The following is an 18,406-nucleotide window of genomic DNA, read 5'->3' on the forward strand; positions in this document are numbered from 1 at the left end:
AACGACACCGCAGGCGTGAATCCTTCACCTCAAACTCCACGGTAAGCAAAAATCAGCAGTAGTGAATTGTGTTGTGTCTACTGGATGCATAGTACAGTATTTCATAACAGGAAAAATTAGTCGTTTTTTTCTCTGTACTTGGTCCATTTTTTGTGATTTTCCAGAGTAAAGTCCAATAAAAGGAGGAGCCAAAATATATTTTTAAATCCCTATAATAAAATTCCTGACATATTTATGTGAATTCCAGACGTCTTCATTGGGACGAAAATACGTTGATGACTTCGTCATTGAAATTACAGTTGGGCCACTTGCAAAGTTTCTGTAGAAATGACTTTTCAATGGACATCAGTGCCAAGCCGGATAAACGTTCTTGTGTATGAGTTGATCTACAGTAGGATTTTATTCTCTTCAACGCAAGAAAATGTTCTTCCTACCGATGCTGACGTAGCTGGTATTGTCACAATTAACGTTGCCAATTTAAGGACTTCAGGAATAACTTGGTTCAGCTGGATTCCATATATGGCAGATAATATTTCATGGATAGGTTTGTTCGAAAAATCAAAGACTTCTGCTGAATATATTACACTTAATTCATTTTTCAAACGTATTTGATCAAAGTGACTGTTATAGGACTGAAATAATTTGTTTAGTGCCTCATTCGGGAAGTTTTCTCTATAAGCAGAAAATTTTTGAGAATCTAGGAGATGTGTGAACTGAAGCTTTCTATAATCAGAAAATCTGTCAGAAATTTCCATGTGCATACGATCTAGTATGCTGTAGTACAGCTGCCTGTATTTCAATTCATCATCTCCTTTTCTTCGCTTTAATGGTGGTTCCATTGTATTGGCTGAAGAATTTTCATTTTCCATATTACTCCATATGGACGGAAACCCACTACGTCTGAACTCGGTTATAGTATTTTTTTTTTTTAACTTTGATACCTCTTGCAAGTAGTATGCTATGTCTAGACTTTTTGTCTGAAGAATATTGTAGAGCACATCTGTATGTGCGAACACTCTAGCATAGACTTCAAGAAGAAATATATTCTGAAACTGTGTGAAAAAATTCTAATATCCTTGAGCCCTCACATTTACAGCATCATCCCAGTTTTCTTCTGAGTCATTACAAATGATATTTTTAAAGAAAGCAGTCCGTTTTTCTCTGTATTCCTTTACTGTATTTACAAGCCGAGATGTAAAATTCAATCTAGTTGGTGCTACTTTTGGGAGTTTCTTGTTCATAAATTCCTTGAGTTTTCTGATCTTTTAGGAGATGATGAGAAAAATGCAGCTAAGCCCGACAGTGTTTTGAAAAAATGCGGCATTCTGGAATGGATGAAGTAGTTTGTTGCAAAACTAAATTGAGAACATGGCTGTAACAATGGACAAATAGTGCTTGAGGATATTTTACTTGAACTTTTGTTTTCAAGCCATTAATATTTCCCGCCATAACTGAAGCACCATCGTATGTCTGTGCAATTAACTTATTGCCGACATTGTATTCTGCTGTAACACCTTCCACATGCTGAAACAAAGCAGCAGCAGTTTTGTCCGAACTGACATTTGTGAATCCTATAAACCGTTCTTGAACATTGGCAATACTGTCGACGTATCTTAAAACAGTGGACAATTGACTCTGATTAGAGCAGTAACTTGTTTCATCAACAACAATGGCCAACAAAAGGTTTTATTTTCTTTATCATAACCCCACTTATAGCAAATATTAAGTCATTCATTATTGCGGGAGAAGTACCACGAAATACTGTTGAACTCTCAAGATGATTGGCCAGTAAATGGTCAAATTCACTTAAGGAACTTAAATATTCAATATAATTTCCTCTATTTTCTGATTACACACTCTCGTTATGACCCCGAAAAGCCAATTCTTGTTTTCCTAGAAAGCAGACTGCGTTAATAAGACGCAGTAAAATCTCCCGATTTTTTTTTTTTTTTTCACAAGATCATTGTGTTGGTTGATGTGAGAGCTTTTTGCTTATTTAGCTGTAAATCAATTCTTGTCATTCCAAAGTTTGCAAAGTTCATGCTACTACAGATATGAGCTTTTGATTTGTCGTATTCTAGGACTGCCGTTCGAAGGGAGTTCATATTAGAAAATCTCTCTTTTGACCACACATTAGTTTCGCGGCTAAATAACAAACATGGCCAGCAAAATAGTTTAGACAGTTTAGAAGTACCACACAACCAATTCCACTTACCATATGATGTTGAAGTGAAATGGCGTGTGTACTCACGTTGTTTTTCTTTTACGTCCATGGACAAATTTAACTCAGGAGTTGGTCTTTCCATTTTCACAATTTCAACTTTCTCGTTGTTATGTACGACGGTTAAAAGGCACTTTTAATAAACCTTTTATTACACAGTCATTTTCAACACAAACCTCTCCAGAAACTTGTTCTGCCATATTTTTCACAAAATCACTTAATTGGGAAATTAAAAACTTAATAATTCACAATTAATATAACTCTTAGACACTCGGACAAATCACAGATTTAAAATAATGCACTGCAAGAACACAATCACATTTAGAGCTAGCGTACTAAGCGTATTGTTGCTTCGCGCCTGCGAAGAAACCGATCACGAGAGCGGCAACTCACGGCCTACACTGCACGATAGAAACAGTAGGAAGCGGGGGGACGGGCAGTTGTGCGAAGGACAGCGTGCGCGGAACGGTCACAGGCTACCTCACGTAGCAAGCGGTTTCTCCATCGATTCCACCTTGACAACTTGTTTCTTTTCGAGAGCAGAGAGCGCATATAAATCTAACAATTACTTTAATTTTAATTACTATGGTAAAACTAATAATACAAAATTATTACATTATGTTATATTATAAACTTTTTCTTTTGTAATTTCCTTGGGCCACCGCCGGTAGCCCCGGTAGTCCGCAAAATACGCCCCTGCTATCAAGAGACGGTCCGGGTAAAACCTTTTTATTGACTACCGAGGTTTTGGTTAAAGTGAATCATAATTCTATTGAACTCTTGTTTCATAATGCTATGTGTCTTTTATAGCCTCTTGAGGTTAGATACGAAGACGTACTACTGTTCGTTACCGATGCTGCCCCCTATATGGTAAAGGCAGCAAATGGAATAAAAGAACGATATAAGAACATTATTCACATTACGTGCCTTGCTCATGGTCTTCATAGATTGGTTGAGGAGATCCGTGCTATGTTTAGTGATGTTGACACCTTCATATCGGCAATGAAGAAAATATTTCTTAAGGCGCCTGCACAGATACAACAATTTCGAGACATTGCACCAGGTATTGCCCTTCCACCAAAACCAGTAATTACAAGATGGGGTACCTGGTTAGAGGCTGTCTAATATTATGCAGTAAATTACACTTCAGTTATAAAAGTAATTGATGCTATAAGTACTGAAAGTGCATCTGCTATTAATACTGCCAAATCTCTTATTTCCACTAAACTGTTTGAAGATATAAAGTTCATACACCAAAATCACGGAACGACACCGGAAAGCATAACGCAGTTAGAAATGTCTGGTTTGGAAATATCCAAGGGCATAGCAATAATTGAAGAGGTGTCAGAAAAAATCAAGAAAGGACCTCCAGGACCGTGCACACAGAGAATAAAGAATAAATGGCAAAACATTCTACAGAAAAATAAGGGCTATTTAACAATAACATGCTGAAGAATGCAAAATCATCAGACGATAGGACAGTATACTTGACATATGCACCGTCAACGTCCTGTGACGTTGAAAGAAGCTTTTCGCAGTTCAAAAACTGTTTGAGTGATCGACGACGACGTTTGACATTCGATAATTTAAGAATGTCTGTAGTAGTGCAGTGAAATTCGGCTTGTGATGGCTCTGAAGCTATGGATAAATCATAAAGGCAAGTTTCTTCTTCTAACTATATTAATGTTTCAACATATTTCTCATATTTGTATATTGTCATCTGCTAGATCTTAACGGAATGTTGCATTTCTCATTTTCAGACTGTACGCTTCGCGTCGTTTATTTACGTCGGAAGTCAACACAGGCACTGGGCATACAGCTGCATAACGTCTATGCACACGCAACCTGACGACAAATCACACAAATCCCTCATCTTTACTTATTACCCTCATAGCTCAGGCGGTAAAGCGTGTGCCTGCTGATTCGGAGATGAGGGCGGGGGGAGGTTTGATTCTTGCTTGGACTGATTACCTCGTTAGGATTTTTTAGTAATTTTTCCCAACTGTAAGACGAATGTCAGTTAATCCCACAGCGAATCCTCGGCCTCATACCGCCAAATACATCTCGCTGTCACTGACGCTTTACTTGATACAGGATTTTTAAATAACCGACTAAAATAATTACACTTAATTATAATTCCTTGTTTTTATTCTCCTGATGGGATATGCTTGCGCCAGCAGTACGCCCATCAGTGACCGCCATTCTCGAATCACGCACCTCTATTCCTGAGAGACAGGGCTTAACCTAACAAAAATAATTTGCTCTGCAAGATAGAGAGTTCCGTAACAGCATTGGCTGCAGAGAGAGGCAAAATGCTTGAAAAGCGAGTGAATAATATTAGCTTCAGCTTGGACCAAAGTCACGGTAAGTTACGTTAATATTTTCTTATATTATTCTATTACCTGCAGACGCTTATGGAAACTACATTTTAATCTAATGCGGTACCTAATTTTGAGTTTACTATTATTATTATTATTATTATTATTATTATTATTATTATTAAATAACTTAAAGTGATTAATGAAACGGCAAAGACCTTCGGAAATATTTCTTCTTCGTAAAGCTGTATCATAAGAGATTTACATTTTGTCGATAAAATCATGAGCTGTTCCAATTTACCCGAAGGAAATGAAAATCTCGCGTGATACTAGGATCTTTCTAAGTTAAAGTGCTCATTACAGGAGGGAAGAAAATAAATACAAAAGTAGCAGAAAAATTAAAGTAACTTTATTTTTGAACACCTAATAACATCTACAAAACTGGAAAAATATTGGCAGCGCACTTTTTTTTTCGCTTAAATATAATTATTTTTATATTCATTTAAAAATATTTTGGGAACTGTGCTACACAAGTTACCGTTGTCTCTATTTATCGCACATTCAAAAGATAACAACTCTTTGTTCAATCAATCTTAATAATTCAGTGTAAAATTACTTAATTGCACATTTCCTTTTAAAGAATATATTCAGATTTATAAGTAAAACTGCTAATCCAGTATGAATAACTTATGTGACACAATAGTAACATATATGACATTATCACTGCTCTTTTCCAAAAGAAAAATTAAACATCTATCAAGAAGAGTCAGAATGTTGGCAGAGGAATTACTCATAATTTAGAGTAAAGAACTTTTCCCATGTATTTTTATCTAGAGAGAGACAACGCTTGCTTAAATATTTGGGGGGATTTATTTTAAATGTATCTTCACACCAATAACATATCTTGGCTTCTGATACAGGCCAGATAAACTGGTTGATTCCAATGCAGTGAAGAACTTTTATTTCATTATCATTTTCCCCTGTCTTTGTAATAACTCCTGCATAGTGTTTTTCACTGTATTTTACTACAACCCACTTTCCTTCACTGAATTCTGGTTTATTAGGTCTTATTATTTGAGAAGTTTCTTGGATCTCTTTATCTGTGTCAACAATGTTTTTGTTCAAATCTGTTAAACCATAACATTTGCAAACTGCTGGTGGTGCTTTCTTACAAAAAAAAAAAAAAAAAAAAAAAAAAAAAAAAAAAAAAAAAAAAAAAAAAAAGATAATATTCTTCCCTGAAAATATCAAATGTCATTTCGTTTGCCATGAAATTTCATAAAATTATAATAATTAACACTTAAAATCCAGGGTTATCTGAGTACAAATTATTAAATTCTGGGATATTCTGGGAACGAATTTTATAATCAGGAAATTCATGACAAAATTTCTTATGAAGATTTTCCATTGTATCACAAAGCAGTTTTTTCTGTTTCTTCTACAATTTCTATTACCTTCTGAATACTTCTGTAGACTATCAAATTGGAAACAACTGCGAATCATCAGCGACAAGACGAAAGTTACAACATAAAATCAACAATATTGCAGTAATAGATGGTTCTGATTGATTGAAATTCTGCTGAATTCAATTAGAATTTTTGTAGGAAAAGGCATGCTATCTTGAGAAATCCATTTTTTCTATCATTTGACCATTTATCCATAATTCCCAAATATTATTTTTATTACATAGTAATGAAAAACGGCAAACTGCCCAATCGTACACAAAAAAGTCCACACGGAATTGATTGTATATGGAGCAAAGAATAAAGTAGTTTTCTGTAATTTGTGCCGACGTCTGAGTTTTAGAAGCAGACACCATAAAAACATCTCACAAGTTGTTAAACTGAACTTCTCTGTTACATACAATCGAAAACAGAACCGCAAGAAGTAAAATCCAGAGTCAACAAGCATGAGAAAGAGTCGAAGACAAAACGTGAAGTGTTAGGCGAAGTCTTCAGGGAATTCTGCGACAAGACTTCCTTCCATGGGCTGCAGTTCGTCGGAAATAAAGACCTCCACATTGCTGAAAGGTAGGTTACTTTTGTAAATAATATTTCAAATTTTATGTGGTGTAACTATAATGTTGGTAACCCATTTATTATTTAACATAAACTGAATTAAAAACCTTAAATTGATTTATTGTTATCGATCTATCCAACCATCCATCCATCCATACATACATACATACAGACAGATTGATGGGTGGGTAGGTAGATAGGTGGATACGTAGATACGTAGATAGGCAGGCAGTAGGTAGGTAGGTAAGTAGCTAGCTAGACAGACAGACAGACCGACTGACGGACGGACGGACGGACGGACGGATGGATCGATCGACAGACAGACAGAGAGTGAGAGAGATAGATAGACAGACAGACAGACAGTGAGATAGATAGACAGATAGCCAGGCAGCAGGCAGACAGACAGACAGATAGGTTCCATAATATTCTTACATTTGCTTCATAGCATAGAGTAAATAACATGACCAATTCTTACGTTTAATACATAAAAATACAAATATAAAATGCGTACAGAATTATTAACACTTTAATAATAATAATAATAATAATAATAATAATAATAATAATAATAATAATAATAACATATAAAAATACAAATATGAAATATGTAAAAATACCTTAATAAAAATAACATATTATACAATGCATTATGTTTACCATTAACAGTATTAAAATATTTACACAGTACTGTGAAATGTCAGGAATTCATCTACAGAATAGAAAGTGTGAGATATTGAGTAATTTTTTAGTTTTACCTAAAATAATGTAGGTTTTTGTTTATGATTCTTAATGTAGTCAGGATTATTGAACATTTTTATCGCCATGTAACATACTCCCGTTTGAGAGCATGATAAATTTGATGATGGCATATGAAAATCATTCTTTCGTTCATGAATGGCTGAATTAGTTGGAAAATTTTCTTTATTACATACGAGGAAATTTATTAAAGAATATATGTACCGATTTTTTAATTTTTTAAATAATGGTCTACACGATTCTCTGGCCTTTACTCCAACAATTATTCTAATTGCTGTTGCAGAATTTCCCTAAAATATTATTCCGTAGAACATAATGGAACGAAAATAGGCAAAATATATTGTCTTTAAGATACTGCTGTTTAGAAATTGTTCTTTAATATGATTTTATAGTTTAATGTGTTATTAAAGTGCAAACCAAGAAATTTGGTTGTTGATGTTTCTAGTAGGAGTATATTGTTGATAGTGTCTCATGTTTCAGAGATTAAATTTGAAGTGCTTTTAAATTGAATTAGTTTTTATTAATGTTTAATGCTAGTTTATTGGTTGTAAACCATTCATACAATTTAAAGAGAAATGTTTATGTTATATATTTGAATGTGTCAAAGTTGTTGTCTGTAATTATGATACTTGTGTCATCTGCAAATAGTTCATAAAAATTAGAAAAAAGAAAAGTTAATATTTTAGGACAAAAATTCGCTCCGGCGCCGGGGATCGAACCTGGGTTCTTGGTTCTACGTACCAAGCGCTCTGACCATTGAGCTACGCCGATTTCAATCCACAGTACCGGACCGAACTCTCCTCCTTCGATGTTTCCCGTTGTGGCCTGACTCCAAGTTAGGCATATATACTGTATGTTGACGTGTATCCCATGTCAACTGCCATTATACTAGGAGCGCACTCAGCTGAGTGACTTGTTGGCCGGGAATCCGCAGTTATTATGCACTGCTAGCTATGAGAATATAATATAGGTCCTGGCGGGACCCTGTGTGAATATTTCCCCATATTGAAATGGATTTAAAGGAGTTACTGAAGTCTTGATTAAAAAAAATTAGAAACCTTTACTCCTACGCTACACCACACTTAGCCATATAACAGTTAACCAGTCACTTTTTCCATCTATCCATCTATCAATTTAATCATTCATCGTCCATCCATATATCTATCCACTAATTCATATATCAGTCCATCCATCCATTCATCCATCCATCCATCCATCCATCCCTCCATCCATCCATCGAGTCGGCGAACTGAGTCACGGTCGAAGAGTATAAATTGCGCCACGAACATATACAATGTGCTTCACCAATATAATGTAAACCGCGTCATCGGATTTAATCACCTTCTTTTAATTTTCTTTGTTTGTTGCACACTATTTGGCGGTTTAAGTTATCTCCGCACTCGTAAATATGCACGACATTTGAGTGAAGTCAACTTTACGAACTGATTTACCACTTCACTTTATATTATAAATGATGATGTTTTCTTTATGCAACACAACCTAAACCAGCCATCTTCAGTCTGATGATAAGTTTCCCATTTTAACCCACATTTGAGAAGATACTACTTTTACGGCGCAAAAACTCTAACGGTCAGATAAAAGTGAAGATAATATATGTTCGACTAGTGGACGTATATTCTGATCATGATCAGGCGATATCTTCTATAATATAAGGCTTAGTACAAAAAATTCCTTTTGAGTCCACGTTACTTTGCTTTTCTTCATAGTTTCATATATCAAACGAGAATGAATGTAGGTACGGGAAGATATTATTACACAACCCCAATTTTGATTAATTTATACATTTTGGCTTAGTTTGAAAATCTCCGTGACACAGTCAACATATTAAATGTTTAACAATTCGTGAAACTGGGTCAACCTTGAAGCAACTTATTTACATTCATCCATCCCCCCATCCACCTATTGACTTAATCTCTATCCCGTCAGATCGCGTTGCCTATCTTCACAAATATATAATACTGTGACTTTTAATTCAACACAATAATGTTATTTTTATTGTCAACAATAATGGCTTTCTATTTCTGAATTTTAAACACTCCCGTCAACAATGGGTATTTCACTCCACACAGCAACACAGTATTCGTTATTGCACTTCACAGACGACAATGACAATTCACTTGGATTATTGAGAACAACAATGTACTCCTAATCTCAACTAATGTTCACGACGCACTATTTACAAAACAAAACTGTCAGTTCTCAGTTCGTTTGCCTTGGCTAGTTCTTCTAGCTCATTCACTCAAGTTCATAGTATATCGAACCCAAGACTTTCAGAGACAGTCCATTGAACTTCGAACTCAGATCTCCCAACTGCGATCCACTGCACGTCGAACCAAAGACTCCGGATACGCCGCACTCGCCTGGACGCTCCTACAGTTGCGGACCCACTCAAGTCAAACCCCAAGACTTCTGGGTACGCCGCACTCACCTGGTCGCTGCCAAAGTTGCGGTCTACTCGCGTCGAACTCTGGTCTCGAAGGCTGGTTTCCTCGCTCGCTCACGGCTGCTTCACAAACCGACTGGCTGAACTGTTCTAAACTGAACTGGACTCTGTCGCGCCGCTCTTCTATTTATTGCTCGCGAGCCTTCGATTTCTAGACGTTTCGTTACAAAAATCGGCTCGCGTAGCTTTTCGAAACTACCAGCTTCCCCCCTTTGCTTCGCGCCACACCGCACTTGCCCTTGCATTAGATGCGTGCGCAACTTCCTTTGCCGAGCCCAGCGACCGCCAATCTCGCCCTCCTGCCGGATGCATGTTCGACTCCCGAGGCATGGAGAACATTACAGTATGGTTACCACAATACAAATACAATACATCTCTTCCTAGCTATCTATTAAATGTAGGCTTTCTAGTGTCTACAACGTTTCCTATTTCGAAAATTGTTTTCCTGTTCACTTTCCAGGATATTTTCTCTACTAGTCTTGTTCACTAGCTGTTTTCTGCTGTTTTTAGAAGTTCCTCTCTTCTTCTGCTAACATACAGTAATATTAAAAATTTTCTCAAAATATCCTTTGGTAGAAGTACTACGCAAGGATGCCCTTTATCACCTACCCTGTTGAACATCTACTTGGAAGATTTAGTGAAGAACTGTTTCAGAACATGGGAGGGGTGATAGTAGGAGGAAAAATAATAAAGTACATAAGATTTGCTGATGATATGGGGTTGCTAGCAGAAAGGGAGACGATACTAAGGGATATGCTAGTGGAGTTAAATGGCAGATGTGAGCAATATGGGATGAAAATAAATGCTAACAAGATGAAGCTCACGGTCATAGGAAGGAAAATAAAAAAGGTAAACATGTGAATACTAAATGAGGCGGTAGAGCAAGTGGAAAGTTTTAAATGCTTGGGATGTAGTAACCTGAGCTGCTGCTAGAAAGTTAAACGAAGAATAGCAATGGAAATGGAAGCTTTTAATAGAAAAATGAGTGTCTTCTGCGGACCTCTGGAAAAAGAACTAAGGAAGAGACTAGTGAAGTGCTTTATGTGAAGTGCGGCATTGTCTGGAGCAGAAACATAGGTATTGCGACGAAGTGAAGAGAAGCGGCAAGAAGCATTTGAAATGTGGATATGGAGAAGAATGGAGCACGTAAGATGGAAGACTGAAAAAGAAATGAAGCTCTGCTGGAAAGAATGGGTGAAAAAAGAATCATACTGAAAATGAACAGGAAGAGAAAAAGGAATTGGTTGGGTCACTGGCTGAGAAGAAACTGCCTACTGAAAGATGCACTGGAAGGAATGGTGAACGGGGGAAGAGTTCGGAGCAGAAGAAAATATCAGATAATAGACGATATTAAGATACATAAATGGATAATATGCAGAGACTAAAAGGAAGGCAGAAAATAGAAAAGATTGGAGAATGCTGGATTTGCAGTGAAAGACCTGCCATTTGGCAGAACACTATGTATGTATGTATGTATGTATGTATGTATGTATGTATGTATGTATGTATGTATGTATGTATGTATGTATGTACTGTATGTATGTATGTATGTATGTACTGTATGTATGTATGTCCTTCGTTAATCTATGTTGTGCCATTTTTTTAATGTCAATACAATCCCAAAGACTTGCTTACGTCGACAGAGAAATTCTAACAGCAACCAGCGCAAATAACTCGCCTTACAGTACTTGGCTGTCTTTATGAGGACTGGACCCAGGACGGGTCCGTACACTTAGACGCGCTTTCGTCCATTGTGCCCCCTATAGGCCTATATTCGATGATTGTCTAAATTCGACAGGTAACCTGAATGGCATTCGTGAATCTGATGTTGACAGGTGAGTCGTTCTGTCTCAGACCCTGAAAGAGCCAGGTCCAGTTTCGCGGACAAATATCCAGATAAACCCCAGGGGCCCCTGAGCCCCAAGCCCTTCCTGTCATCGTCGGCTGACTGATGAGCCATCTTGCCTTAGCCCATATTAGAGCCAGATCCCATCCGCACACGAGTAGCCTGATAAGTCCTTCCTATATCAGCATTGGAAATCAGTAATACCCCTAGGTTTTCACCCCAGCCTATTTTTACTATTGCAGATTATAATATGAATAAGGGGCAGGTGGAGAGTGTTGACGAAATGATAGAGGGAAACGCGAGTACCACGAGAAAAACCTTCTGCAATGTCTCCTTTGTCCACCACAAATTCCATGACCGGGATGGAACCCGGGCCGTCTGGCTGGAAGCCAGGACCTGGCACTTGATCCACAGTACTACTCTACTATGCTATTGTCGGTATGGTAATCGTTCATATGCAATTTGGAAAATTGGATTAGTACACAGCAATGTGCAGAACAAGTCTTCTAGTGTGTCTCCACAACTTCTTCACAAGTAGACACATCCAAGTCCATTCTCCCTGATATCTCGTAAATTAATATTAGTTCTACAATACAACAAAGAGCGAAACATATAATTAAACTAATAAGCAAACATTCTCATGGGGGAAAATAAAAAAAGTTATTCTTTTTCTTCCATCATGTTAATAATGTCAAAACAAGTCCTTATACAAATTTTGGCCACTCGAGCCCAATTATGAGGGCCGTTAAGAAAGTAAGGTTTCCTGGGGTCGTTTACAGAAAGAAAACACAATTTCATGGAAATATTTATTTGAACAGATGCAGCAATTGTTGAGCTATTTTTCAATATATTCCACACTGGAATTGAGACATTTGTTAAACCATGGGATCAACTTTTGTATCCCTCTGTCGTAGAAGTATGCCGCCCGGGATGTAAACCAGTGTGTAACAGCCGTCTGCACCTTTCTGTTGATCCCACGGTATGATAAATGTCTCAATTCCGATGGGGATTATGTTGAAAAATAGCTCAACAATTGCTATATCTGTTCCAATAAATCTTTCTATGAAAGTGTGTTTTCTTTCAGTAAACGGCCCCAGAGAAACTTACTTTCAGAACGGCCCTCGCAATTGCGCTCGAGTGGCCAAAATTTGTATAAGCACTTGTTTTGACATTATTAACATAGTGAAAGAAAAAAATAACTTTTTTATCTGCCCATATGAAAATGTTTGCTTGCAAGTTATGTGCACGTCGGAAATTTAGCGATTCTTGTAAAGGAGGAACCCCGATTTGAGATAGTTATGGGGTTATCGCAGTGTAATTGTGCAGACATTTGGTACAATGAACATCGTCCATTGTCGTTTCACTGTGAAAATAAAAAAAGTAAGGAACTTCATAAATATTAACCAAGGTAGCTAAATAAATACTGAACAGTGTTCTGTATGATCCGGTCGTAACATCAAAACCAAGACTCATATCTATCATGTCATAGTTAAAAGTACAATATAATTACTTATGCAGCATAAAAATGGTATCTAAAAGCAAGATCTGTATCAAAATTATAAATTGAACAGAATGGACATTTGGCGACGTTCAGCGAGGATTGCTAAGAGAGACAAAATTAAGAATACAATCATTAAACAAAAAAGATTATGACTAGCGCCCTATTGGATGACATCAAAACAAAACAAATAAAATGGTAAGGGTATGTGCAGAGAATGAAAGAAGAGAGTATATCAACAGACGTTATGACCTGGTATCCACCAGGAAGAAGTAACAAAGGCAGGCTTAAATTTAGGCTACTTGTAAAATAGGAATCAATAAACTGATGGGCAAAGAAGCGGAAGATGGTAAGAAGAATGATGGTTGCGTCGAATGTGCATGTGACCAAACCATATTTAAGCACAGGAGAAAGATTTTGGCGCCGAAGTACAAGAAAAACTTCTAGCAGCCAGAAAGTCTATTCGACAACTGAAAATATTTGAGGAGAAACTTCATTTGTGAAGTACAGAGAGAATTACAATGGGTCATGACGGAGAAGAAAAGAACAGGGGGAGATTTACCAATGTCTAACTTCAAACCAAGTAAAGTAGGTGAACTAGAAAGGCTGTGTAATGCTGTCCACCAAACTTTCTGGGAGAAATATCATGATCTGGAGGACTATGTATATGGATGAGCAACTCGTGCTCACAAAATGATAAAAAAAAACTTTGAAAGAGGGAAAGACAGACGGAGCCAGCCGCAGCAGTACAAGTTGTTCGTAATTTCTCTGGGATAGCAGTTCACTGCCACGGTGCGCTCTGGCGGCTCATGTAGGTGGCCGTGATTCTACTCCATGATTTAAATTTCAGAATAACGCATGATACAATAATTATAGTAATTTAGATAGACTGTATCTAAACACACATAACAAAATTATATATTTTTTCCTAGTTTTATAAACCAGTTTAGTACTAGAAACACAAACTGAATACAGCCTTTTCAAAATACAACAAATATAACTGTAACACTTATTTATTATTACACTATTTGTTAATATTTCTTATTATATGTCTCATTTTAAACATAGAACTCGAGAATTTAGAAGTCTTTGTACATTAAAGCGTATTGCTCTCTTCTCAAAAAGGTAATAGTCTGTATTCGTAAACAATCACAAATTCAAGAAAGTAATTTTTTCATGTCAAAGCAGATGAAATAAACTTACTTCTGAGCTCTTTCTGTATATTGAAAGCTTTTACACTTCTTTCTTGTACTAAACTCTGCTTCAAGCACATACAATATATATAGTATATGGAAGCAAAGAGTATATTTGGAAATTCTGACTTAGGTAGCATTACGAACAGTTCGATTCCTGATCTCGCTGGGATCTGAATGACGTGCTATTCTGTAGATTTATCAATTCAAGCTATAAACTTTCAGGATCTTCTATCGACTGTAAGCCAAAACGAATTCAGAAAAATCTCGATTCCTTGTCAATTGTTATAGGCCTAGCCAAAGAAAGTGAAGTTGTCTATGTTCTACATGATACTGCCACATTTCAAATTTATCCATACATGCTCTTAGCTAGTCGATCATATGTCGTGCAATTCTGTAACTCGCACGCACAAGGTGCTAACGATATTTGATATCAGTCTCATCTTGTTGATATCCCATTTTTACCTTTAGCTGTTCTAAAGCAGATCTAGACATTATTTCTTTACTACAACCTTCACTGTGTTTATTTGTAACATAAAATGTCATACGTAAGAAAGTGTAATAGAACATATTACAAACTCTATCTCCCTTCTTAATAAAAAAAAAAAAATATTTCTCTTTCGATTCATCACTAAAGGGAAATGAGCTGGGGGATTATATTGTTTTTCACTTAAAACGAGCCGCCACTTACTGCAGACGCGAGCAAACTTGTATCTTGCAAGAACCGCACACATAAAGGTGCGTACAACTTAGCGAACTATAGTATAGAATTGTTTAGTTGGCAGAAAAATTTAGACAGAGAAATATATATTTCTTACCTCTCACTCACTCAGTGGCTTATCGGACTTCTGCGGGAGGGATGGTGGCAAGAAACAGACACCCTCCATGAAACTATTTGTATGTGCAGTGGCGGATTCTCTTCTACTTCCATGTTGTCGTCACCGTCATCGTCGTCACTATCAGAGTCCAAACTTATTACGGAACGATCCACCGCCTTGTCAATCATTACACCCCTTTCCCAATAAAAATCCTCTTCCTTTTTAACATATTCACACGTATTTTTCCAATTCTCTGGCGTGACCTTGGACAACGCTTCTTCAAATAATTTTATAACATCACTGGATTTGAAAGATACATTATGTTTAGCGACATCATTTTTCACTTGAGCCGAGATGAACTCAATGGCACTAAAATTGCAGTGGTATGGTGGCAGTCTTACTACGGTATGCCGGTGTGGTTCACTTTGAGCTAATGTATCCAGTTCGTACCTTACCATTTTTTCCTTTTTCAATTTTATTATGTCGTACAGTACGATTTTTGTCGCCTTTGGGTCGTACTCTTTGTTGTTCTGACATAACCAAGACTGCATGTCTGATTTAAAAGATGCAGAAGTGGGAGCTTTATTTAACTGTACAGAATGGTAAGAGGCGTTGTCCATTACTATGATGATGTTTTGTGGAATGTTCGGAAGGAGTTTGTTTGGAACCAATGTTTGAAATTAACGGCGTTCATTTTCTCATGGGGATCGTTGGTAGATTTTGACTTAAAACTGTGATAGGCTCCTGGTATAAATCCAGAGGAAGATCCAGTATGCACTATAATAAATCGTCCCCCTTTGCATAAGGGCACGTTCAGAGGAATGTCACCATCGTCACAAATCCAAATTTTGCTCTTCGTGTGATTAATGTTTATTCATGTTTCGTCTAGGTAAACAATACGGTGGCCAGTTATTCTTAAGTCGCGCATCCTCCTTAAGAAATGGAATCGCTTAGCAATTATGCCGGGTTTCTCTAGCAGAAGCTTCCGTCCGAAGTTATTCTTAGCGTAACGGATATTAAGTTTCTTTAGTACAAGTCGCGCTCAAACCTCCTGACGTTTGCAGGTGTGTCTGCTTATCGGCGATAGCCAATAGCGGCAGTGCTGCGTTGCAACATATGGGCTACGCAGACCCGCCGCATAGTCGCCGCTTAGAAATCTCAAAATCAAATAACAAGTGCGCTGGGAAAATTGGTATGTTGTTGGGACCCTGCATGTATATATGATGAATGCTTAATGTTTTCTGAACACATAGAAACAAAAATCACGTTTCTACCCCCAGTGGTTCCAATTTTATGGGTTAATACGATAAAACCCCGATAAGACGCTGTTCAAGGGACCGCGTGTAAACCGCGTATTAATCGGGACCGCGTATTAGACGGGTATACTAATTTTCACTTATATACAGTATCTATTAGCATTTTTGTTTATGGAAATACATGATTCATGAAAGGTAATACAGCATTACTCCATTATGTAATTACTGTATTGTACGTCAAAGACATTTGCAATATGTACTGTACTCAATTCTATCGAAAAAAGTAATTTATAGTTATTTGTCGTGTGCGTGTTTCCAAGTCCTCATGTTTATCACACTTCACTCTCTTGCGCTTACAACCTTCCGACGTCGCAGCTGCAGAGATTTTTTATTATTGTCCTTAATGTGGATGATGGTATTTCTAATGAATCAGAGAGTTGTTCCTGATCATCGTAATTTCGTAAGATTTTTTCGTCACAGTTGCCTCTGTCTCATTGCTTTGTGCGGACTTCCAGCAATGAAGTACTGGACGATGTTTATACAGCTGCAATGCGATAAGGAATGTTTATCATATGTAAGAATTTTGAGAACCATAAACGTACAGCTTCAAACAAAGGGTCTCTTCAGAATATAAACAGAATTATCTGTTTGTGAGAGGAGAGAAGAGAGACTACTTAATTGAAATGTCAGTTCGATTTCTGATGGTGTTGTGTGCAGTTGGCTCTGTCTAAAGTACGATATATGAAAGTGTAATGTAATATCTTTTTCGTGTGTTGGCAATTTGGCATTCTCAAAACAATTATGTCTCTTAGTGAGCTCAGTGCAAGTGGGAATGGTGGATCGAGTGGATATGGCAGTAAAATTCGGAAAATGGTGTTTAGTGTTTATAATTCCTTTAGGAAATACTCTTCTGAAGAAATGCGTAAAAATCTTAACTTTTCAAAATGTCAAGCACTGACTGCCGAGGCGTGTTCTTTAAGTATGTCTACAGTGTCCCGTGTATGCAGAGACGTTAAAAGAGCGCAAACACAGAGTGCCGATAAATTGTTCCATTCTCCTAGAAAGCATATGAATGTTCCTAAAAGAGTTACAAATCTAGACGACTTCCAAAAAGACGTTGTACGACGTACAATTTTTTACTTTTACGATAACGGAAAATTTCCGACAGCTGACAAACTAACCGTACTGCTTAGAAAAAAAAATAATTACTCAGGTTCAGTTTCTTCCACTAAAAGATTATTGAATCGGTTGGGATTCCGCTACAGGAAAACCAATGATGGGCAAAAATATCTAATGGAACGGAATGATATTGTTGCCGCAAGACTGACGTTTCTGCGCAAAATGCACATGATCAGATCATCAGGTGACACTCGACCCACATTTTACCTTGATGAAACGTGGGTCAACCAAAATCATTCTCTGAAATATGTTTGGCAAGACTCAAATAGAAATAGAGGTCTTAAAGTGCCTTTAGGAAAGGGAGGTAGACTTATTGTTTGCCATGTAGGATCAGCTGAAACAGCTTTCGTTCCAGGTATTAAATGGGTATTCAGATCAAAGAAAACCAGTGATTATCACGAAGAAATGACGGCACAATCATTTCGCGATTGGTTCTTAAACAGATTTCTAAATCATCTAGAGGAAGGGAGTATAATTATAATGGACAATGCTCCATACCATTACGTTAGCATTAATAGAACACCAAATACCTCCTCTAAAAAAGATAAAATCAGTGAATGGCTGAAAAGTAAAGGTGTTAGTTTTTCTCCCTCAGACACTAAGTCAGAACTTTTGGAAAAAGTGTTGCCTTTCAAAAGCAGTGAAAAAATGTATGAACTTGATTAGCTGGCCAATGAAATGGGGCATGAATTGATAAGACTCCCACTTTATCATTGCCAGTATAGTGCAATAGAACTAATTTGGGCCCAGGTGAAAAGGGAGGTCGCTAGAAACAACAAAACTTTCAAAATGTCGAATGTGGAAGTACTTGTAAATAAGGAACTTGAAAATGCGTGAAA

At 37.0% G+C, this 18,406-nt stretch overlaps 1 protein-coding gene across 1 annotated transcript in view; it reads left to right on the top strand.

Moving 5' to 3' along the window:
* The first annotated feature begins 4,506 nt into the window (after positions 1-4,506).
* LOC138715743 (pickpocket protein 28-like) overlaps positions 4,507-18,406 on the top strand; it is a 78,355-nt gene continuing 64,455 nt past the window's right edge. Inside the window, exons 1-2 of the mRNA XM_069848797.1 lie at positions 4,507-4,585; positions 6,416-6,569. Coding sequence (XP_069704898.1) covers positions 4,534-4,585; positions 6,416-6,569 — 206 coding nt within the window. The 5' untranslated portion in view covers positions 4,507-4,533. The remainder of the gene's footprint in view (positions 4,586-6,415; positions 6,570-18,406) is intronic.

The sequence above is a fragment of the Periplaneta americana genome, chromosome 15 (assembly GCF_040183065.1).
Source record: "Periplaneta americana isolate PAMFEO1 chromosome 15, P.americana_PAMFEO1_priV1, whole genome shotgun sequence".
In the NCBI taxonomy this organism is placed as follows: Eukaryota; Metazoa; Arthropoda; class Insecta; order Blattodea; family Blattidae; genus Periplaneta; species Periplaneta americana.